This window comes from Manacus candei, unplaced genomic scaffold (assembly GCF_025592945.1).
Source record: "Manacus candei isolate 608988 ecotype Guabito, Panama unplaced genomic scaffold, ASM2559294v1 h1tg000023l, whole genome shotgun sequence".
Taxonomy (NCBI): domain Eukaryota; kingdom Metazoa; phylum Chordata; class Aves; order Passeriformes; family Pipridae; genus Manacus; species Manacus candei.
Window position 1 is genome coordinate 17,550,048 of NW_026138071.1, and position 25,555 is coordinate 17,575,602.

At 37.3% G+C, this 25,555-nt stretch overlaps 1 protein-coding gene across 9 annotated transcripts in view; it reads left to right on the forward strand.

Moving 5' to 3' along the window:
* Positions 1–25,555, forward strand: part of PARD3B (par-3 family cell polarity regulator beta) — a 393,203-nt gene that overhangs the window by 145,624 nt on the left and 222,024 nt on the right. For all 9 annotated transcript variants that reach the window (XM_051786819.1, XM_051786818.1, XM_051786820.1 and 6 more), the window contains 2 exons: positions 14,278–14,369; positions 24,206–24,292. In XM_051786819.1, the coding sequence (XP_051642779.1) occupies positions 14,278–14,369; positions 24,206–24,292 (179 nt within the window). The remainder of the gene's footprint in view (positions 1–14,277; positions 14,370–24,205; positions 24,293–25,555) is intronic.

The following is a 25,555-nucleotide window of genomic DNA, read 5'->3' on the forward strand; positions in this document are numbered from 1 at the left end:
TTGCTTTCGTATGGTAAACAGTTCCTTTTTGATTGTTACAAGTATGTAAGGCAGTTCAGGCTTGAGGAGAAAAAAAAAAGACAAACCCAATCTGTTCAAACTTTATTTCAGTTCGCATTCAGCTCCCTCTCTCCTTCCATTTCTGTTTTCTGGACTTGATGGTGCTTGTAGCTGTTGGAATTGGGTACAGCCATGGGGATACTTTGCACAAAGGAAACAAACAGACTAAATTTTTAGTCCAGATCAAGTGTAATTATCCCTGAAATTGTTCTGGTTGTGTTCCCATTTTAAGTTCCAGTGAAGGTTTGCTAACTAAACTTGTCTTTATTTATAACCATTTAAACAGGAAAGGGTTATTTGCTGGGAGAGGATATAGCAAACAAAAAGCCTCATCTCTGTCCTCTTAGTACCTAGACTTCTTTCGTGCACATGACACTGTGCTGTAGGCAGTTCATGCTTGAGGAAACTGTTCAGACTAGTTTTTGAGCTGTAGTTCAACTCCCCAGGCCCCTGTATTTGTGATCTCCAGGCTTGATCGCTCCATTACCATTGCACAGGAGTGAATGTCTATTGCAGAAGCTCTGAGTAGCTTAAAATGCAGCAGTGCATCTGTTTAGCAACACAGATCAGTATTATCCCATTATTCCAGTGTTTTGTTTCATGTATCCAGTAGTTCCTATTAAAATATTAAGCCTAAATCACTATGCTTTTTTTTGGTTGAAATTTAAAGCCCTGCATGAGATTACGCACAGATACTTGAAAAAATGCCATTCCCTCTGTGATCTTCTTTTCTACTGGGAGCAACTTTTGTCTAAGATGTATTGCTCTTGCCTGCAGGATGCATCAGGTCCTGGACTATTAAGCTTATTTTCAGAAGAAAGCAGTGAATGCTTCCTTTGGTTGCTTTTGAATTTGGTATTCTCTGAATGAGAGGCTTTTCTTTAGAAAGTCTACCTAATTCTTTCCCTCACAGAGTAACTCATTGAAGCTATTTCTTGTCACCTTTTCGTTCTAGAAGAAAAGATAGTCTTGTGAGCACCTAGAACATGTTACAGTGATATGCAATTAGTAGTGCTCAGTGTATGAAAGATGCAAGCAAAGTCTTGCAGCGCTTTGGATTATTATAAGACAATTATAAAATCTCCAGAAAAAAGCTTTGCTTTCCTGTGATAGTGGAAGGAACCTCACCGTACAAAATAATTACAAATTTGCTTTTTTAAATAGTAAATTTCAATGAACTTGGCATAGGTAATCTTGTTTTCTTAAGGAGTGAGGCAAACAACCACAACAAAACAAAAATCTACAAAACCACACCCCACCCCATTACCCCCAACATGCTACCAGTCTCCCAGCATTTCTGATTGTAGAGTACTTTTAATTATGATCTGACCTGGATAATTAACACTGGATTTCTTCATAAGTAGTAGTATTTGAACTATTTAACTTGTAGATAAAATTGCATTGTGCTTTATATCTAAGCGTGTTGTACTGAAGTTTTAAAGCTTAAATAATTCACATGCATTAAACCTCATTAACTTTTCAGGCTGCTCAGATTTTCTGTCAACACGTTTCTTAAAATCAAGGGAAATGTAAGTTCAGGAAATACTAGTGTTTACATCAATTGGGCTTCCCATGTCTTAGCTGAGAAGCATCGTGAAGAACTCAGCTGTGCTGAACCTTGTCATCCTTCATGCATCTGTCATGTTCCTGGCTTTGTCAGAACTGACCTTGGCCCTCTCAGCCATACTTGATTTATTCTGCTGTTTGGTGCCATACTTTTGGTTTCTAAGTTCTGAGGAACTGGAAACAAGGGAACTGTTTTGTCTCAGAGTGTAGTTTCTCTGTGTGTCTGAAACCAGCCTGAGCACCTCGTGTGGAGAGGTTAGGAAAAGATAGAGCTACATAAAGGCATGCAAGGAGACAGGTTATCTATTTCCTTCCACTTTGTGGTAAACAGTGATATAGTAAACATGTCTCTATGATACTTTCTTTCTAGGAAATCATTGATATAACTGATAATGTTTATTTTAAAACAAGAATAAACAAAAATTGGGGATTTCTACTGGAAATGTTTATTACCAACATTTCTCATGGTACACTTTTCCTGTATTTTTCTCAAAAGCGAAGAAACAGGCATGGATGGAAACAGGCATGTTTGTCCAGGAACACATGCAAGAAATAGGACAACTGATAACTCATGCTGCTTTCCATCTTCTGGGGAGTTACTCATTTCTCTGCATCACCTGCCGTGCTCACCTGAGCAACAGCAACATGTTTTCTGACCTTTGTTCTTGCAATTAGAGATGTTGCTGTTAGTCAACAACTGTAATGCAATCAGGTCCACCTGTAACCTTAAAAAAGCTCTTTCTGTTGATAAATATATCTTTATAATGGTAAAATGAAGTTACCCATGTGATTTTGTTTGCTTATTTTCTTCAAATGATTAAAAAAAAATGGTTCTGGAAGGCCACTCATAATCTGGTTAGTAGTAAAACTGTGCTCATCAAAATGGCCTGAGCTTAATTCATCTCTAAGGTTTTATTATTGCTGGTCTATTTGATTCCCAGAAAATATGCTGATATATCTTTGCTTAAGTTATTTTGTTCACCCGGCTTCCTTTCAACCGTGTGATAAATCCAGTTTTCTTCCACTGCAATTTTTAGTGCTGTCAAGTTATTTATTAACCAGTGCTGTTATTTCAAGATGTAGTTAATAATTAACATAGAACCAGATCATTTCATGAAAGGTTATTTTCTGATGACTTTTAAAAACCCTAGGAGAGGTTGAAAATACCATTATGCTTCATAAGGATTTATTGGAAATAACAGTATACTCTCAGGTGATCTGCCTCTGGTTTCAATTGCCTGCTAGGTTTAAGATAAGCCAGTGATAGTAATGTCTTGGCTCACAGGAGCCAACTCAGGTTTATTAATAATATCCACTCATAAATTCAGGGCAATACTGTGCCTGTACTTTCAGATCCTAAAACAAGGTTTTGTATACAGTTTGACACAATTAAAATGCTACACAGTTGCCTTAATTTCCATTGAGAATTGAGATCAAGATCAAGGGCTTTATGTAGGGCAGTGTGTTTTCTCCCACTTGGATGTAGGCAACTCCATTCCTTGAAGAGATTTAGGCAACATTTTAACCGTTGTTTACTTGTTTAATGCTGTGTAGGTTAAGATGTTCTTATGATCCCTTAGAAACATCTTCAAGACTGATAACCTGACAAATTCTTTCTTAGATTTGGGTTTGGGGAGGTTTCGTTGAGAGTCTGACATCTCTGAAAGTACGCAGAAAATGGTTAAATATTAAGATGTATACAGGACAATGCTCAAATTGTTAGTCACTAGTCACGTTGTTAGACTGAAACAAACAGGTAAGTTTTTCATATACTCACTGTGTGATTCTTTTGAAAAGCAAATAAATTAGCAGCCCACAAAGTTAAGGAGGAATACTTAACTCCCAGCAGGAATGCAAGTGCCTTTGATCTGAACAGGCAATGTGACTCTTAGTACCTTGTATTCAGGAGCTGCATTACAAGCTGAGGAAGCTCTACACTAATCACAAACTATGGTTCCCTGGGACATTGTGGAAGCATATGGGAAAATATGGGTGAGTGAGGCTCTGAGAGCATTCAGGTCCTTGTCATACAATAGATTGGATCTCTCATGGGACCCTGGTATTTGATTTGTGTGAAGATTTCTGACTTCATGGAGTATGGAGGGCATTTTTTTCTACCTTAGCTTTTTAGCAAAGTATTTCCCTTGTAATCTTTACATTCCTTTTTAGTCTTTTTCCTTCCAGGCAGATGCTATATTTCAATATCTTATTTTCACTGCATTTTCAATTTAATTCTTGTCTCATCTTTTGATACCCGCTCACATTACTGACCAGTCTGTCTATCACCATGAGGCAGAAGGGTCTTTGACTATTGCATTAGTACCTAAATGGCACTGATCATGTTGAGAGATCATATTGAGAGATGGGTCTGGGAGTTTGGTGTTCATACTCTTTAATTGCTGATGTAAGTTCAGTGTTCAGCTGTTGACAAGGACAAACAGTAAGGGATGTGCACCTTGGACATCTGGAGAAAAAACTTCTCAGTTACCCTAGTATGCTTCTGTTCATTTAATAAAGGGGGCTCTGTCAGGTTTTTCATGTTCTTCTGCTTAACCTGTCTCAGCTAATGTTTCTGTGATATCTGTTTTTTTGGTGGTTTATGCTGTTGGCCTCTGTATTGTGCAGACGTGCCTGTGCATACTGGATTATAGGAAGCGATGTAGCTGTTCTACAAAGATTTAGTCAAAGGTGAAATATTCATCTGAGTGTGCCATCTGTTGTCTGTGTTCTCCCCTCTATGCATTCTTCAGGCCCTGGCACTGCTTGCACACAGAGTCACAGCCTGATTGTTGTCTGTCTAGCTTTGCAGTGAGGATGTTCTAAATATTCATAATGTTATGTATACATCAGTCTAGGTGACTGTGTATTATTAGAAATTCTGGGCGTTAAGCACACTGTCATCCATTGTTCAGTAAACACAATTACATTACCTATCTTTCATCTCTTCTCTAATGAATCCATGCTAATTGATTAATCAGTGCTGTTGCTTCACTATGATAATCCCATATGAGGAATAGTGGTAACATAACTAGCAATTACTAACATACATTGCACACTGAGGAAAACTTATCATAATACACTGCAAGTGGCAAACCCAGAGCAGGAGGAGCAGAGCTGTGCCCCAGCCAGGCCTTGCATTCCAGGGCACAGCTCTGTCTGCTGGGAGGAGAGGTGGGCCAGGGGGTCCTGACTGTAGCAGTCCTTGGATGTGAGTGGGATCCACTGATTACTGGTGCAGGGACTATCTCAGGCTGTCGCTGATCAGTGGTGTGTTACAAAAAGGCAAATCTGAGAAGATCTGGGCAATGTGATCGGCTCTGTCTTTTTCAGAGTTTCATCTGGTGTTCGTTACTAAAGTGTCTGCCTTCTTGACATAAATATAACTATGACAGTGACTTCTAAAGTGAAAGAGCATTTTTATACCATTACAGCATCTTACTGATGTTACTGTTTAATTTCCAAAGCAATGAGTAGAGATTTCTGATGCAAGACAAAGCTTAATTGTTGGCTCTCACAGGCCGTGAGCAGTGACGAATGGTAACAATTTGGTTATCCTTGCTGTTACAGAATCAATGGATGTATGGATTCCTGTTGACCAATTTAGCATGTTTAATGCATCTTATTATATGCTCCATTCATAAAGAGAATTAGCAGCAAAATACTGTTTACTATCTTTAATGAAGACCCCTTTTTTAACTTCGAAAATGAGTGTGATTTTTAAATTTTGGAAACCACTGTTGTCCACTCCCCCTGTCATTGGTGGTGGTGAAGATATGCATAATTTTAATGTGGATGAAAAAGACAGGTAAATTCAATAAAGGATTCATTGCAAGGAATAGAGGCGCAAGGCTGAAGTATCACTTGTATATTCAGCTATTTGTGGGGGAAATGGTAATGTGCCATCGTACATAAGACTGTCTAGATAAGATTTAGATGTCCTCTAAGTACTACTTCCATGAAGAAATTATTCTGATGTAGTGCATAGTAGTTTCAGAGATTTTTTTTCTTTCTTTACTTAAAAAAAAAAAGGAATACAAGCAGTTTCTCTCTACACAAATAAGGAATGAGTCAAAATACAACTCTGTAGTTTGAAAATCTCTTGTAAAAGGTTCTGTCAGTCTTGGGAGGCTTAAAACAGCTGGGGAGTGTCATGCTGATGTTCCCTTGGTTGGAGAAAATTTGGGAGATTTTCTTGTAGGAACATTAATTTATTTCCTGTTTTTGCAATATTAATTGCTCAATAGCAGTTTCCAACCAAGAGAAGGGATTAGTGTGCATTTGTAGAGCTAATGATAGTGCACTTTTTAAATTATGCTTGTTGCCATAGGAATAATTGCTTACAAATAATTTATATAGTAACTAAAATGTCCAAAGTTTATGTACTTCCGTTGAACACATATTTTTGTCTCCAAATGGGTGATGCAGAAAAAAATCACAAGTTTTAACTTGGAAACACCCACTTCTTCACTGCCCTGTGTTTTTGATAGCATTGCTAAATATTCTCTATAAATAAAAGGCTACCCATGTATTTCTGGACAGTATATTTAGCAATAGTCCTTAAAATATCATTAAAATCTAATAAAAACATAAGGTAAATAAAACACAAATATTAATATCCTAGCAGAGTAGCATGCCTCAGGTCAGCCAAAATATTTTAAATGCTCTAAGCATGCATTAGTTCAAATTAATAATCTTTCTGAGATGCAGATAATACTGACTCAGGCACAGTGTCCTAATATTGCTCTGTAGTGTCTAGTTGGCTGGCAGTGCAGGCAGAGAGCTCGTAGGCAATTAAAATCAGCATGATGAATGGGGAGAGGGCTAATAAACATATCCTATGTTTTAAAGGCGCCAGTGGTCATGGCTGGCCAGTTACTCCATCCTTTCCATAATTATTCCAGTATTGACATCTCCTAAAAGTTGTGAACATGTACCATATTACTTACATTTCCAGTAGTTTTTTGGTTGTGTTGGTGTGTGGGTTGTTTGGTGTGAGGCTTTTTTTTCACCCTTACTGGAACATTTCCCTTTCTTTTAAGAATTGATTCTTGGCCAGTAGAGGTGCTAAATCCAAATATTTATCAATATACTATCAATACTTTTAAAAGCAGCTTTCTACTGTTTTGGAAAAGAAATTGCTCACACTTCAGCCTAGAAATACTTAAAAATGTTGGGCTTACGGCCAGAGTTTTATGTGCAGAAAAGCTACTTCTGGAGACTTTTAACTGAGGCAATTTTTTCATTTTTCTTTTTCTCTCAGCCCTTTATAAATTGAAATACTTAGGCACTCCAGCTGCACCTTTTCCTTCCCTTTACCTGTGCAAAACCACTGCCAAGGAAGATGTGAACTCTCCAGTACTATTAAAACTAGTGGATTTTTTTTTTCCTCAGTGATAAAGAAATCTTTCATGTGAGAACTCTCGAAGTTCTGTTACCAAAATTGTGCGTAACAATTTTGATCTCCAGGCCTAAAAGTAATCCTTGTTGCTCTTAATAATAAATATTTTACTCTTTGTGTAGGACTCAGAGCATCGCTTTTTCCATGCAGAGAATGCTCCTCATCTAGATTTTTGAATGATTAAGGTGAAATAAACTGGGAGTAGGTAGAGCAGGAAGGGTTAGGGAGAACATTTTGAAGGTTGGCACTGGCAAGATGTGTTTTATGAGCAGAAGTTGCTCCTAATCTACTTCAGTGCAAAGTCACCCAGAGTAGTTGGACCTGCTGGGGAAGGGGGTTTCAGCCAGCTCTGGTTTTGCACTGAACAACAGAGGGTATGTTATCCACCAGTACAGTTCAGCTGTAATGATAACCCTCAGTAGAGAATTGTTAACAAACAATTTGGGGGAATAATTCCTTGCTTCGGACGGATTCCCAGGAGAGTATCTATTTATGCCCTTGGTTTAGAATATCCTTTTAAGTGCCAAGATCACACACAACTTGCTACAATATTCAAGAAATCCGTTGGTAGTTGAGGGGGGAAATAATGCTGTTGTGGTTCCTGAAACTGTCATGTAATTGCTAAAAGCTGTACTATATTATGGCTTTTCTTTGTGCTGTGCTAATTAAACATGAATCCACTTGCATGTTATTAAAAATATCTGAAGATGTACAGCTATTCTTATGTTGAAAAGTATCTTTTACCAGTCCAGTAGAATACATTTTAATTGACATTGAAAGAAGCTTTATGATTCTTATTTTCATATTGCCTGCCTAAAATAATTTTTAGCAAGTGATTAATTGCATTTGTAGATACTGCACAATTGCATCAATTATCCATTTCAAATGAATTACATTCTGAGTAGTTGAGAAGATGATGTAGTTTAATCAGTAAGTGAAATGGAAGTATTATAAGTTGTTTAGAAATACTTAACATGTTTTATGGAGGGAGAGTGATTTAAATCAAGCAGACTACTGGAAAAATAAGAAATATATAGCAACAAACAATAATACTTTTCCTTCAGTTTAGCAGCATTGTATTAACCTGATTTGTATTGGTTTCCATTCTTAACGTATTGATGATACTGATACTGTGATAATAGGAATTTTTTAACTGAGATAAATTAATTGTGGTTATAAATACACCTGTGTAAGTATGACAGCTGGTATGTCTGTTGGTCAATGTGTTCTCTTTCCAACAGACTCTGTAATATTTAAGAGAATACTGAGCAGTGTACTTAATTTTCTGTTATTGGTTGGTTTTAAAAGGATGTTTGATATTTCATTATGCTTATTTAGAAGGAAAAAAGAAAAGCGACATGTTAAAATAAAAAATTAATCTGGAAGACGTGATTGGCCTCTCCCAGCCAATTCCCCTCAGTTTATGTACTGGCTATGATGTTTTATGGTGTAGAATAATCCCTTTGGCCAGTTCAGGTCAGCAGTCGTGACCACACTCCCTTACAACCTCTGCTGCACCTCCTCTCTGGCAGAGCAGAAGCAGAAAAGTCCGTGACTTAGGGTAAGCACTGCTTAGCAACAACCAAAATATCAGTGGTTCATCAGCATTGTTCTCATACTAAATCCAAGACACAGCACTGCACCAGCAACTAGGAAAAAAATTAATTCTGCCTCAGCCCAAAGCAGGATACCTCAATTACAAAAATTTTTCTACCCCAAATGTGTTTCTGCTGCAGTTACGGTGCAGGTCTCTGCTAACTGGAAGCTTGTAACGTATTTCACTTGCCAGATTGTTCCCTGGCCTTGAGATAGCCTGACTCTGTACATGGTAAGTAATAAAGATAAGATAAATGTTTTCTTTATGTTGGGTTTTAGTGCCACATCTTCAATCAGGCCCATTGTGGATTTAAGGCCAAATGGAGGAATCGAAGAGACTAATTTTAAGTCTGAAACATTCCTAAAGCTTGTGGTGTGCTGCATTCTTCTTGTTGCAAACCGAGGATGACAGGAGTATCCTGATGAGGGACAGTGGTTATTTCTTAACTATTTTAGGAACACACCTACAAACACAACTTATGTTTTGTCCCAAAAGACCAAGTGAGCCATGAAGAAGCCTTTTTGAGGCACAGTCAGGTGCAATCAGCCAGAACTTGAAACCAACAGTGTGTGTAACTGCTGGGCATTACAGCAAGATATATGGTTCATGTTTTAACTTGTGCTTGGTTATATTATTACAAAAAGGGACCTTTATGTGTGTGTTTCTTGAGTTGTGTGGTCTTGGGGATCGTCCTCTGAATGTGATGTCATGTATTGCATTTGTTGTTCTAACTAAAGGTAAACACCTTTATAACACGCACTAATTGGTTTGGGAATATTTATGAAAGTGTTGATTTTTAAAGCTAAATATAGTGCTATGGCTTTTTAAACTCATTCTGGCTGTCAGAAGTGCTCACATGATCCTGAAAGTGTTGCTAAAAATGTTCAATTTTTAAATATGGTAATTAAAATTGTCTGTTGTGAGAGCAGTCGATGAGACATTTCCTGCATTTGTAAACTAAGCATCCCTTTCACCCCCAGGTTTCCTTGCATCTCACTGTTTATGTCTGAACTCTCACTGAACCTTCTTGGAAGAAGGTTTACTGTTGGCTAGGTAGGGAGAGCGAGCTCTGCAGCCTGACACCCTGCTCCGTGACCTTCTGCTCTTTGGTTTGGATACTTTGCTTTGTTTTAAAACGTTGATGCCCTCAGGGAATACAATACTGTAAACTGGAACTTCAGACATACATTTGCACATATATACTCGGGTATACCAGGTATTTCCCTTGGGTATACCAACCTGCTTCACTCCTAATTTGAGTACATATCATGTGTATTTCTACTATTAATAGATCATATTTATTTCTTTTAAGTTTATTGTTAGTGTTTGATGACCATTTTATACTCCAAGTGTGTCCTGCACTCAGGCTTTTCTCCTCTTCTTTATTTAGACTCCATATTCTCCAAATTTATCTAGTTTTGAGACTTGTCTCATGTTGGTTATTATATAATATTTTTTTTTTCAGAGAAGAGGATGTTTTTTCCTACATAGCTTTTCTAAAAGTGACATATTGGCAATTATATACTACTCAAATTCTTACTTCTTAAGAATGAATTGTATTCCAAGCCTACCAGGCAGATTTGAGGTGATATAGGTAGGGCCCTTGTAGAGCCATTGGTGGCCTGTGAATATTTCTGAACTTGTCCTGCTGGACTAGGTAATATAGTCTGCTCTTGCATGAATGTGCAGAATTTTGCTGCAGAAGAACCTCAACAAAAGATTTCTTTTTAGCTAAAATGTAACTCAAAACTACACTATAGCCAAAGTTTAGTTAGAAAACAGATGTGGTGCAGTTTTTTTGAAGATACAAAAATCCAGTTTGTTTGGGTTACAGTGATGGTGAGAAGACAGCACAGTGGGGCTGGTGGGCAGCTTCTGCTGTGTCGGCTGCTCAGGGCTGCACTTTTCTGTTTGTAATACAAACAGTTGGTTTGACCATTTTCAGTCAATTCTGTCTTTCCCTCTCTCTTTTTCTAGCCAGAAATGGATACTTTCATGTCTCTGTTCAAAAGAGCCACTATTGCTTTTCCCCTTAGATGCTTTGTGGTTTTTATGAAATGAGCATTTTCAAAAACTAAAGGCAAACCCCAGAGAATTTGTCATATTCCCTAAGCTCAATAAGACCATGACTGATTCCAGTGTTTATTGCTGGGGGTAATACATGTCCGTGCTGACTGCTGAATTGAGAAAACTGTATGTTCACAAAGTAGAAAATGTTACTGGTATCTGCTCTGTCACTCTTTCTACTGTCACATGTACATGTTTACCTAACTTGAGAGCTGTCACATAATGAATATGAGACTTTCTAGCATTTGGGTAGCAGGTGTTTGCAGAGAGCTATTATTTAATAGAATCTCTCTCCTCTGCTTCAGTCCTAATTTGAAGAACATGCACTAAGAAGAATTGCTTAATTCAAATTATCCATATGTAAATAAATTAAAAACCTTCCACTGCTCTTAGATGCATATGCTTTCTTGGCTTTTGTTTTTACCACACTGTTTTGCATTTTATTCCTATGTCCTAAGTGAAAACTGCAATTCTGTCACTGTAAAGCGATTACATTGTCAACTGAATTTGAGTCAAACTTTGGTAGTTGGTGTCATTAATTCTGCTACTATTGAAAAACAGACAATCAGACTTTAAAATATGAACAAGAGATTGAATGTTTCTATGTGTATTGGATCATTGGCTTTTGATAGGGTCTTCACTTGTGCATTTTTTGGTTTCTTATCAAGCTGGTTCACCAGGAGATGATCTGTTAAAATTTACTGTACTTCTAATGAAATGCTGAAGTATGAAAGGAATTTGTCTATTTGTAGTGATTGTTATGTGACTGAAGCTCTAATGTCATTCTCAGAGAGCTCAATTATAATGCTGGTGTTATGATTCATGTTTCCTTGATCAGTTAAGCCTTTAAATATATCTGGCTTTGTGTTTACTGACTTGAGCATGTGATAATCTGTGGTATGTCTGAGCACTGTATCCCTTCAAATCAAAACAGGCTGTGGTGTGCAGGATGGAGGCTCTGATACTGAAATTTTCCCTGTGGCATTTCTGAAATCGCTCAACAAACTTCTGTCCAGCTCAGGAGAGGTCAAGTTTTCTTTAGAAGTTTTTACCCTTAAATTTAAAATACAAACAAACAAAACCCCCACACTACAATAAGCAAAAAAACCAACCCAAAAACACAAACAAAAGAAACAAAAAAGCAAGCTGTAATTGTAGATATGGACTCCAAACTTTATCCTCTGATTCCTCTTGTTTTATCTTGTGGAAAGATTAAAATGTGTGTGACTGTCAGGTGCCTTGCAAGGCTGGACCATTATTTTCTGGTACAGGAATAAACATGCCTTGAAACCTTTATGTCGTGTTTATAAACCTGTTCTTCAAGACCTCTTCCAAAGGTCTAACATCCCTGATATCTACACTAATCCTCTTATCAAGCTTCAAGATACTTTCTTCTGGTCTGGCCTTTAGCAGAAAAGAAAGCTCTTAGTTGCCATCTTTCTGTAAGGACCTCTTACTTATCTTGGGGTGGAACTGTGCTCTTAGCAGTGTTGTCCTGTGTCACTAAGCAAATCAAAGTATGAGATTATACTTGTTGATCAAAAAAATCATTCCTTGTGATTAAACATCTGTGTGTCAGTCAACAGAAACAAGAGATGAGATTGTGTTCTGAACACCAGTATTTTTCCTTACTGTGAAATATACTTCTCAGGAAGTGGAGATAGAGGACAAGCATGGATGTAATCTCACTACAATAAGAACAATAGTAACCAAAAGCCTAGAAACAGAGAAATAACGTAGCTTATGCAGACTTGTGTAGACTGCAAGGGAGGCTTCAGGTGGCAAAAAATTCTGAGTTCATGAGTAGCATATTCTCTGTCTTGCACTGTGTTGCAGCCAGTGTCCGAAAGAAAAGAGTCCAATTAATTCACAACCCTAAATCTGCTCATGTCTTGGCTATCTTAAGCTTTCCAAAAAGTAGAGCCTTTGTAGCACCAGTGTTTTCTGTGGTTAGCTGAAGGAGGTTGACTTTGTTGGGAACATTATTGTTAGGAGGTTTGTCTGCTTCCAGCATCTGTTGCTACCAAAACACTTTTTTTTTAAAGCTTTTGTCAAAATGAAGTCAACATATGAAGGCTGTGTGTGAGATTTCTGTTGGTAATGCACTGCTTGAGGTCAAATTCTTGATTTATGATCTTAGTATGGAATATATTTCATGTAGCAAGAATTATTCCTTGGCATGTGGTTCCACTGTGAAAAGTGATCGGAAGAGATGGCAGTTACTTAATACACAGTTTTTAAAAATGGTTCTTCTACTAGCAACAGTAGTTCACTTTGAGCTGTATTGGTCTTGCAGTTGAAGCCAAATCTGTTGGCTTCTGCTCTAATTAACACACAAAGAGCATCTCTGCTAATATTATAGGTTCAAAAGCAGCATGTGAACCAAAAGGCAATCCAGCTCGATTTATATTTTTTAAGGGTTTGCTTGCTAGGCTGCTCGTGATTCTATTTTGAAACGCAAAGCAACCCACACTTGCCCCCAAGTCTCTTGATACTTATAAGCTAAAAATAAGTTCTACAAATCTTTGAGGAACTGGAAACACCAAACCTTAAAAGCCATATTTTGAGTAGAGCCATCATTTGAGAGAAATTGGAACTTTTAATATACAGTGTAGAGCTTTTATTGAAAATTAAATTACCTATCAAGTTGGTCTTGTTCTTTGAAATTAATTTATAGCATTGCTAACTTTTACCTTGAGACAACTTGATATGGCAAGTGTATACACTGGAAAACTGTACCACTGCAACAACAAAAAAAATAATGATTAACTTTAGGCTTTATCTAGTTAAGATCAAACTCTGAATTGAATTATCTTAGTGTGTTGACAGCTGAAGATTTATGTCTTCCAGTTATATTCCTGTTGCAGATTTGACAGAAGTGACCTCTCCGAAGAAGGTCTTTGTTACAGAATTTGCTCTGTTTACATTATTGCCATAAGAGTTGGGATGAAGTACAGTATGTTAAAGCTAATACATCACCTGCTGACAGTGGTCTTATCTCGTTGGTAACTATTTTCCTCTCCCAGTATGAAAAAAATGCAGACACTGAAAGTGTGAGGATCACAAAAAGAAAGTTAAATAATAGTTTTCAAGAACTTTATCATTAATGCCTGGACCCTGTGTGCAATGTATTTTTGTCTGGCCAAATGGTTTCGTAATTTCTTGTTCTGGGAAGTTACTGTGAAAATCCATCTTTACCAGATAAATGCTACTAAGGGGCAAAGCACAACCAAAAAAAAATAAAAAAGCCATTTGGTTTATCCAAGATTTGTGTGATCTATTGTGAGAAAGGAGGAGGCTCAGGGTGGGAAAGAGTGACTTTCAGGTTGGATAGGCAGACAAGAAGGTAGTACCATGAGCTTCTCCAGTGGAAGGATGGTGGGACTCTGGTATGAGGAGCAGGACTTTAGATACCCTCCTGTTTCTTCAAATGCTGTGTCACAGATACTACATGCAGAATGGGTCTTTCAGTCCTCACTGTGAGTGAGATGATATTACTTTGACTGACTTTCTCTTCCAAATATTGATTAAAAAATATAAACACAATTATGTATGTAGTTTCAAAATGTGCTTTGAAATCTCTCAACAGGGTGCTTCCCAGGCATCCTTTCAGGATGGGGAGATGAACCTCACTGGACACACAGAACTGTTGTTGGCTCAGAGGACCCGACTCCCTGTCAGGTAGGAACATCCTCTGTTTGATGCTGACTCAAGTATGATTTATCAACATGCAAGACAAGACTGACTTCTCATTCCAGCTGCAGTCCTGAATCTGCATTGTGTTTCCCATTGTCATGACCTCTTCTTCCTCCTCCCTTTCCCATCCTTCAATTCATATACTGAAGCACATATTTGTGCATGACAGACTTTTACCCTTGTTGATGAATATGAAGGTTTTTTTGTGCTGTGTGTAGTGTAAGGGTAAGGGAGAAATAATACTACTATTGTATACTTCCTTTTTGATTTCTACTCAGTCCTGCAAGTATTTCATGCCTTAAGATAGAAGCTGTTCTTAAGTCATATATTATATCTCAATAAATAATCATTCACTGAACCATATAGTCCTAAAATCATCTTCTTCAGTTTAAGTGTCACGTCTGTTTTTGAGTGGTAAGGTTATTACTTTCTGTATCCTGTAGTAGATTTTTATCTCTGTGTTTATATACTGTGAAAGCTATAGCCAATATTTGCAATATTTCCCAGTGCATTGCTTCACTAGAGTAGTCAGATGGAATGCATTCTTTTCCTCTCTTCATTTATGACTGACTAGAGATGGCCAGTGCTGCTATTTCTGAAGGTGAGAGCAGTCCCATTGACAGTTTGGGAAATAACTTGAATTTCTACCAGTCTAAATTTTAAGTGTAACTTAGGTAGATCTATAATCTGCATTGAAAGCAAATACAGTAAAACTTGAGAGCTGCATAGCTGAAACCAGAGGAGGGGAAACCAGGTGGTTTGAAGAGTTTTAATGATGAGCAACAGTGTTTATTGTTCCTAAAATCACAGGGAAAATTCTAAATGTCTGAAATTAAATTGAAAAGTAATGATTTTGCGGATTGCATTTGTTACACCAAGTTAACAGACCAGGCTGCAATACAGTGTCACAGAGCAGGTCAGTCAGTGGTGGCATTAGAGGACTTGACCTGGTAAATGTAGAGCAAAATGTTTCCCTGCTGCTCTTTTCCTGTCTCACCATAAGCTGAAATTTCACTTCTGACTGGTGATTCAGGTTGTGCTAAAACCACCTTTTTGGGTAGGTGAAGGAATTCAGTCCTTTGTCTAGTATGTTGTGTTTGTTGCAGAACTGTAGTGGTATATGTATATTTCATTGTATAATGAAATTAGGATGAGTTACATGGCAAACTTCTGTGTGACAGCTAAAATGTGAAAAATTACTCTGTTTTGATTTTGGTGATAGCAAATAATCCTTTGCTATAATTCTGCAGCTTATAGTTGTTTGTCAAAACAGTATAAAATAAAACCCATGAAGTAAGTAGTATCTGCATGCTGAGAGCATTTGTCCTCACAAACACCTGAGAAAAAACAAGGGTTAATATTCTCTTTTTACCTACATGAGGGCTGGGAAAGAGGCATGAATATATACCCAAAGCCTGTGGGGAAGTTTGCAAGAGCAGAGATTCGAACCTTACTGGTCTTCTGGGCCATGCTGGGATTTTGATAGAAGGATTACCTTTCTTTTTAGAACGTATCAAAAATCAGTCTTTTCCATACAAGAGAGATAATTTCTAGTTTTTCTTACTCTTTAAGTCATAATTTCATTTATGTTATGGGAGATTTTATGATCTTGATACAGTTGTGGTTTTCAACTCACTGTCTGGTATTTTTCCTCCCTTTTGGAGGCCTCCTTGTCACCTAGTGCATATACAATTTTGTAATTTCTTCTCTTGCCTGCTAATACTGGTACATATTTTTAGAATGGTCTCATTAGGAAAAAGAACTGGAGTGCTCTTCCAGCTTTCTCTGCACCTGTCGGGCCTCTAAGTTACATGCCAGCTGATTAGTGTTCATCATGCAGGTATAGAACTTAGTTTAGTTGCTAATGCTTATTTTCTCTTTAAGGAATGTTGTTGCTAAAGACTTCTACAGCTTGTTTCACCTGAGGTAATTATTATGCATCACCAAATATATGCACTCATTTGTCTCTCGATCCGTTAATTTGTAATGGGGATTAATCAAGCTCTGTGCACACTATGCTCATATTTACTGTTGTCCTTATGACTTTACTAGGGTGGATTAGACCCTCTAAGTCCTCTCAGGAATTTTTTAAGAGCGTATCATTGTTTATCGAGTTAAACAATTCCTTGCTTGCATTTGGCATTCTTCAGAAGAAGGTTGTGATACTCATTTGCTTTTTAATCTTCATAATTTGATGGTCACTGGAAATGCTGACAAGAAAAACCTCTGTGATGCTTTTCAGGGTTTTTCAGTTTTCTGGAATGGCCAAGTCTCCTCTGACCTTGTCAAAAAACAGTCAATAATAAGCCTAAATTTCTGTGGCTCTCTTACAATTTCTGCTGAATTCTGCTAACTGTCTTGACGGAGGAATGTGGAAGGAAAAGTGGTAAAGAATATAGATAGGGGCCCACTTGATTGGTGCCTGAGCATCAGTGTGGAACAGACAGGGAGCAGAGGGAAAGCTGACCAGAACAGGGTATTCCCAAGAATCTTTCTGCATTGGTTGTAATTGGTTTTTTTTTAAATGAGTTGTATTAATCTTGAGGTTGATGCATTCAGAAAAACAATGACCAAACCCAACCAAATAAATGAAAACCAAACCAAAATAAAGAGAAATGATCAGTCTTTCTTTAAATACAGTCCCAGTAAAATTATTCTACCAAAATATGCCTTACATGTAGTTCCTGTGTCCTAAGGAGAATTTAGAAAACACTATTTTTTTTTTTGCCTGCAGGAGTTGAGGTGGGTGCTATGTGGATTTCTTCCTCAAAGTTGTGAATTATACTGAAGTATTTGTAACATATTTCAGTTTCTTCAAACAGTGAACTTTAGAGGAATTCTGAATACATTATTTTGTAAAGCAAAGTTAGTTCATATTTCTGTGAAATTCACTGGAATTATAAAAGTCAGAGAATTTAAATTTTAAGGCAGTAAATTTGATTCTTGTTTGGCTTTTTTCTTCTAAGTGAAGCTTTTTAAACTGTTTTTCCAAAAGTGTTTTCATTAGGAGTAATAGGTTTATGAAGGAAAATAGTAAGTCACTAGAGACCGTCTATCTCACTGTTATTTAATTTGATTGAATGTAAGTAAAGAAGGTTTTATTAATAAAATATTAAATAAGAAAACTATTTTTTTCCACAAGTGGTAAAACTGGGATCTTAATATCTAATTTGACTCCTTTTATACTGTTTATTCTGAAAGAAAGTGTTACTTAGAATTCTGATTTATTCAGGTATCTTCCTTGTTGTATTTCAAAGGTGTTAGGGCCATGAAGGACCACCAAGTCGTGATACCTTAAGCCTTCATTTAAATGTGCCATTTAAATAAACCATGTTCAGTGATGTTAATAAATCTGATACTTCAGCCTAACTGTGAGCTACTCCATGCTATGGAAGCTTTTCCATGCTGTAGAAGAAAGAAAACCAATATTGTCCCTGTGGCTTTCACTGAGTTTGGTAATCTTGAAGGTCTTATAGCACTTCAGCAAAATAGCAACTCATCACCCTGAAAAAATGATCTGAACACCAACCTGTCTGAGGTCAGGGTTCCTTCTCTGACCACAGCCAATAAATGGCTATTTCAGAGGGAAGCATAAAAAAAGAATACCATGATTAATATTTCATGATTGTGAATCCCAAACAGTTGAATTTAAAGGCTCCAGACTTCGATTGGTTTATACTTCTCACTCAAGTAGGAAAACTGTTCCATTTGAAGAAAATCAGTTTACTGATTTAAGTAGGTGAAATGAGTTGCACGTTGGGTAAACCAGTGGCCACAGAGAGGTTTTTTAGCTCTTCTACTCAGAAGCTAGTGGGAGGTTTTGCCTGGATCCTCTTAAAACATTTCACTAGAAAAAGACTGGGAAATTTTTCAGGACTGTATCCCTCGGGAGTCTGAAAATTTTAATTTGACATTTTGAGAGTTGAACATTGGGTCATTGAAACGTTTTTTGTAAATTCTGGAGGTGGCTTTTTTTTTTTAATTATTTTGTTTATTTGCTGGTAAAAATAATGTTCAGGGCAAAAGAAACCAAGCTAATGCCATCCGTGTATAAAATTTTGTATTTCTTCTTGCATCCTTTCATGTTCTGTACTAGGTTTGAAAGATTTTTAAAGAACAGGATCTTGATACTCTATAGATTGTCAGGTAGACATTTGTCACAACCTTTAACGTTGAGTTCCTTCGCCCACTGTTCATTGAAATACCGGATCTGTAAACCTTGCTTTTTTTTTAGTAAAAATGATGGTGTTAAGAAACAGTAAACATGAATCTGCTTGGAAGTGGATGTTTAGCTTAATAGCACTGGATTAGTTGGAACTCAAAGGGTAATTTATGCATAGATAATTCATTATGTGTTTTCATTATGTTCTGTTTTGCTGTCTTCCCACTTCTTTTTAGCAGAGGTCAGGGTCAGTTCCTTGGTTTAAGCACTGTAGATACATAATTAAAGTGTAGCTGCAGAATTTTTTTCCTTCTCTGTATTTTCCTTTTTTAACCTACTGTGTCTTTCATTAGTCTAACAGAGAATTGGAACAACTTGATTTAAAGACAAAAAAGACACAAAACTCTGGTGCCTGCAGGCTGTCTGGTTTCTCTCCAAACCTTTAGATAGTTAATCGTGTGAGAACTAACTAATTTTAGTGGGACAAAAAATCTGGATTAACACATTTTAGTTAGGAGAAGGTGATTTGTTTCCTCTTCAAATTGAAACTGGAAGAATCTGGCCTTATTTCATAGTAAATATTTGAACTTTGTGGGTAGCTTGTTTGTTTAGTTTAGTGTAGAATGGAGCAGCTGAAGCTTGCCTGTTTCTTGTAAAAGAGTGAGCAGTTTCCTTAACTGTGCCTGGAAAGCTCATCCTTGACTACACTTTCATCTGTGTTCTCTTCTCCCAGTGGGGTGCTCTCCATCCCTGTTTATTGTTTGGATTTTCATCATTTGAGTATGTCCACATTATTTAACATCTGGAATTTCAATTTCTTCTTCAGGGCTTTCAATAGACCTTTAGGTACTTAGTTGAAAAGATGGAAGGAAAAACGTGGAAAAGGGGTAGGAGATGGGTGGGAAGTGTGCTATCTGACAGGTTCAGTTTTGCTGACTACTCTGGAAGAATGAGTACAAATACTTTATTACCGTCAGTAACTGTACTAGCTTAGTCTGTGAAAAAAGTACATGGACAGAGTCACCACCCTCTTTATTTGGATAAATCTGTGCAGTCTTCCCTGTTAAAGTCCCCTTTGGGAACTTGACATCACCTGTAGGCCTGTGCTCGCTACCAAATGTCAACACCCTTTGTCCATGGATTCTCTGCTGGAATTGCCTGGTAGGGCTGGAGGCACAGTGAAGAACAAGCAAGGAGATGCAGCTTAATAACTTCATCTGTGAACTTTCTACATTTGAGTAACATTTATTTTGTCTTTTACTTGACTGTGGTCAATAAAACACCACAAAGCATGTTCAGAATATCAGCTGTGCTTTTCTGTTTGCAAGGGAAACATTGACATCCTGCACTAAGATTTTTTTTTCAGATATAGCATCTTACTAATCTGTACCTTTTCTTAGACACATGAGAAAGTGTTGAGTAAAATCGCAAAGGAAAATGCCATTGGAATGATAAATACTTGATCTGTGTTTACTCAGGCAGTAGATTGTTGTGACATACACATGATGACAAGTTTTGCCCACTAACCCATGTAGAAAGCAACTTTTCCAAGGTACTGTCTTCAGTGTGTTGCAAAGCAATTAATCTACTTTAGGCTATGTCTGCTGCGTTCTCCAAGAGAAATGCTACCAAGATTCTCCTGGCATTTTTAACTGAGGAAGGTCAAAGTACCTTAGTGAACCAGGCCCTGCTGCAAAACTCCAAAACATTTATTTCTAGAGAGAGTTCCCTTTTAAGCATCTCTGAGTTCTCAGTGGCTCGGATCAGTTTGTGAGTGTTGTTGGGTAGTTTGCAGAGAAGCTTTCAGCTGACAGATCTTTTCCCACTGCAAAACTGACAAACTGCTAATTCTTGATACAGATTTCAGGAGAGGGAGCTATAGTATTCGACAGCGAGGACACTGCCAACCTGAGGATCACATTGATTCACCACTAAATATGCACTGCTGAATGTGCAGCACTCCATTTAAATTTTGCTTTCCATATTACCAGTGCTGAGCATGCTCACTACACACGTGTATGCCTTCTCTATCTCTCTCTTTACTAAACAGTGCTCATCAACATTTTTAATAATATGCATGGCAAGCCTTCCAGACAAATGTGATAGACGGTAAAGAATCTGTCAGAAATCAATAACATCAAGCAATGAAGAATTTAAATAGTAAATGATGACAGTTCCCTCAGGTTAAAAATCAATAGCACAGTGTTGAATGTGGTCTTTGATCAGGTCATACTAGGCAGGTGTTCTCTCTTCAGTGAGACCTCTGAGGCACCTTCAGTGCAGTGAGGGGCAGGGAGGTGCCATTTGAAGAAGCCTGGTTGCTGTGGGTCTGGTTGGGGTGAACCCTGCAGTTCTGATAAATTTCACCCACATAAATGCTTTTTAAAAGTTCCCTTATTTTGACTGCTGTAAGAATACATCTGTATGTGTTCCACGGAGATTGAGTTCCAAACTCAGCAGGGACAGTCTTTTCTGAGGTAGGAGCTCTGTCTGCTCCTTGAAGAACGTACAGGAGACACAAACAGTAACACACTGAGGCACCCTCTGTGCATTGCTCACCAATGCTTCCAGCCTCTCCTCCCCATCTAGCAATTGGACTCCATGACTTTTACACTGGATAGGCCGGACTTGTGTTTTCTTTTACTGCAAAAGGCATTTAAGATCTGTAGGGGAGATTTAAAATAGGAGTACGTCACTAGTGGGTTACTAACCTATGGAATTTAATTTTTTTCCTATTTTGGGGGTTGGTTTGTTTCTTAAAAGTGTTGAATATTACAGAAAATCTATAAGTTACCTTCTCTGTTGTCAATATCACAGTTATCAACCTTCAGTGGAAAGCAATTCTGCATTCTCCCACTCCCTTTTTAAATTTTTTTAACTTGACTCTGTCAAACTGAAGAGTCCCAGCATCTTTTTGTCCCTTGTGCCTATGGAGTTTAGTAATTAGTATTCTTAAAGCTCATCCTACTTAGGATTTCATTCAGGCATGCCCTATTCCTGAATACTTTCTCCGGTATAGTATAAACTGTAAGCCAATGTGGAATAGTACACAGGTGAGTTCAGCTGTTCTCATGGGCAGATTAAATGTGCCCAGAGAGGGACAGAATGAGTGATTGATGCCAAATTTGTCTGAATTTCTAATCTTTGAAGTTGCTAAACAAATAAAAAACAAACCAACCCCCAGGTGTCCCAATTTTTAAATTTTTAACTGTCATGCTTTCATAGGTATAATATAAAGATAACGTCCTCAAAGATTCTTGAAAGTTGGTTTGAAGGGAAGTTTTCTTCTCAGATGCAATTAAGAATCACATTTGAGAAAAAGAAGTCTTTAGATTCATAGATTTTTGATTAAAATTGTAATTCCAAAGTACCCTTTTTAATATATGCATACAGAGTGTCTTATTCTGCATATTTAGAACATCCATAAGTTTTAGGATGTACCTCAGTGTTTAAAAGTAATACACAATGTACATGTGGGCTATTGGTTTACACAAAGAAGCCTATTTTTCTTAGTGTGTAGATTTCATGTTAGATTTAAAAATACGCTTGTTTGTTTTCTTTGGCTTTGAACCTACTTATAACTGTAAATGCATTGATTTAATATGACAGTGAACCTGTCTGTCGTGATAGCTCTCAAAAAACTTTTTGCTCTGTTTCACAGTTGCCCAGGAAGACAACTCTTCCCTGAAGTACTTAAGCAACATGCAGGGTTATCTGGGGATAACTGTAACTTATTTAAATTTTCCCTGTACAAATGAAAGGATATTCACTACTTCTGATTGTTTTCTGGATCTGTAGGGTTTGGCTACTTATTTTACTTATGCATTTTGGTGCTGTAGAAGTTCAAAAGACAATAAAAGTAGCCCTTTAATTATCTTTCTTTGTGTATTAAGAGAATTGAAGGAAGTAGAAGATGGAACTCAAAGAGGAGTTAATTTCCTATGAATTCATTGTTGAGGTTTTTGGTAACCACCCTGATTAGTTTTTCTGACTAGTTTCCCTAGAAAAAAGTATATGTAAAAAAACCTAGAGGAAGATTTTGTCAGGATTTTGATTAATGTGGAGGGGCAATACAGGAAAGAAAAAAAATCTGCAAATGCCTGTTGATGGTGCCTGTGTTATAAATACATTAGTATGTAAACCCGTTGCATTGGGATCAGTGGTGGTTTGTTGCTCAGGGTCTTTCTATTTCATTTTTATGGAACATAAATTCATTACAGCATCGTCCTTTTAGGAAGAATAGTTTACAAGAAAAGAACCTCCCCAAAACTCACTCTTGTCATTAGTAATTGTGCTCCTTGTGAGAGGGTTTAGCTGTGCTACGTGTTTTTATGTTGTATCTGATGTAGTGTAACTGTGTGTTGCCACCTGAAGGCTGGTCACAGAGTCTTGCCTTATACCGGTACATTTTTGCTGATTCTTGCATCATATCAAGTGATCATAAGACCATGGGTCAGCAAAAACAGTCAGCTGATCCCAGAGGAAGTCGTTGTACTAGAGAAAAATAATTTGAGGGGGAGGGCAGGGTGGTGTGGAAGAGTCAGCTTGGTCATCTTACTCTGCAAACATGTGCCCTCTAGATGCGTTGTATGGTTTTTGGAGGAAGGTCAGAACTATTATCCCCACTGTCAGCCTGCCCTTGCATCAGTTAGACTGAATCTTTAACTCCTGGCAGTGTCTAAAGGGGCCGTTGGGTTGAGTTTGCCATGCTCTGTCAGCACTGTAGGATTGACATGCACGAGGTGAGCTTGTAGCTTGTGGTGTAAGAGTGTTCTGATACGAGTGGAAATACACGCTAGCTGTCCACTGCCACTAATCCTGTCGATGGTGTTCAGTACAATTTGAGGGGAGGGGGTGTTACAGAAGATGTACACTAGTATAGAGAGAAGGAACGTGATCTGCTGAAATACAGCTGCTACTAATTTCTTTTTTAAATGTTGTAGCCAATTGAAGTACCTTCCTTTTCAAATTAGGATCACCCAGAATAGAGAAAAGGTCACTGTAAGGCTGGCAGTGTAAAATACTCAATAGGAAATGAAACAGCAAAAATCTGTCAGAGGTAGTATAGAGGGTTTTGATAATGGTGTTTAAGGAAGGAAACTTTTTGATAAAATGAACTGAGTTGCACTTTTGATTACAATTTGTTTTGTTCTTTGTTTGTCAGGCTGTACGCAACTGAGGGCAGAAATCAAGATATTTAAATATGATTTGACTAATTTGCTTATGGGCTTGATGTCCTTAATGTGTGATCTTCATGTTTATAATGTGGCCACAAGGGGAAATTGACTGAAGCAGCTAATGTGGAGCATAAATTAAGAATATGTAGAATAACCTCTCCCCCCTTCTTTTTTTTTGATGATGAAGTCTCTTCTCACTTAAAAGCTTATTCTTTAATATTCTAATTAATTTACTTGGGAGTTAACTTAGGAAAATATCTAGTAACTGATTTCTTTCCCTTTTAAAATACAAAAATGCTAATATAAAAAAATAAAGAATTGCATAGCTGTTTTACTTTTCATCATATTTTTATATATTAGTGAGCTCTGAGTCAAATATTTTTTCTACCCTTTCCACTCTCTGATCAATCAGGAATTTGTTTTTAACATAGAGAATTCTGTGAATAAGCATATGAGGTGTGTTTTCCTATGTTCTTTTTTAGTGAAATGACAAAAACTGTGGAGATTTCTGGGGAAGGTGGACCCTTGGGAATACATGTAGTGCCCTTCTTTTCATCTTTGAGTGGAAGGTAAGATATTTTCTGCATTGCTCAAGAAGTATATTAATGAAAGGATTTCAGTTGTGCTTGTCTTCAAATACCTCCTTTTTACCATAAGGAAAACAAATACTTTAAAGAAAATTGGTGTATGACTGTTTTCTGTTACTGAAATATTAACTAGCCTAAGTTCTGTATTGGGCAACCGTAGAGTCATTTGGGTTGGAGAAGATCTCCAAAGTAATTGAGTTAGCCTTTGACAGATCTCCACCTTGCCAACTAGACCACAGCACTAAGTGCCACGTCCAGTTCTTTCAGTCAATACCACCCTCTTTGTTCATATATGTCCTTTTAATTGCCTCTGTTTTTATTCTCTGAATGGTAAGCTAGACTGTAGTTTTGTGTGGTGTTTAGTTGGGTTTGGTTGTGTTGCTGGTTTTTTGTTTGTTTCTTCCGGTTTATTGTTGTTTGTTTTGTTTGGATTTTCCTAATGAGATGTCTCTGCATAGGTCTGTCCTTAGTGATATATCAGACACGAAAAGTCAAAAAAATTGCTTGCCTGTTCACATCTCATATTTTTCAAGCCATCTTTCAGATTTGGTTGTATAGCATTTATAAAATGTGCACTATATCATGAACTTTTCGTTGTCACAATGCGATTACTTTAATTATAAATGATTTAACATAGTCTGTTGAGATCACAAAAGCCTATTATAGCAGTGTGCTCATATTGATGTGCTGTAGCTAAGACTGCGTCAGCATTTTTGTTATAACTGTTTTCCAAGCTATGTAACTCAGATGTGTTTAAAAAAAAAAAAAATAAAAAAAAAATCTAGCCTGAAATTTTACATACAGAGGCTTAGCCAGAGAGTTAATTTGACCCTGGCAACCGTGAATAAGAGCTATAAATGACTCTACTTTATAGTAAAATGGCTACCTGTAACACAAAGACAATTATTGCAAAAGTAAAATTTGTCTAATTCTTAAATGTTTCTTTACTGTCAACTTGCATGTAGAACAGAGAATGTGAAGGATTGAATTACCTTGTAAAGGCCTGTGTGTATAAATGTTTTCTTGGCAAGATCTGAGTTTGTAAGTGGACCCAAATCAATTAGGATTGTTTTATTTACCGAAAGGGAAAATAGATGTCCACCTGCTGCCTGTAAAAATGTCATCACTGTCTCAAGAAGAAAGTTGGTCTTCGATGGGAACTGTAGGAGGTCCGAATTGTGTCCTTGGCTGTGCAGGCTGCCTGTTTGTCTTGAAAGAGGCACTTATGTTTGTTACTGCACTATG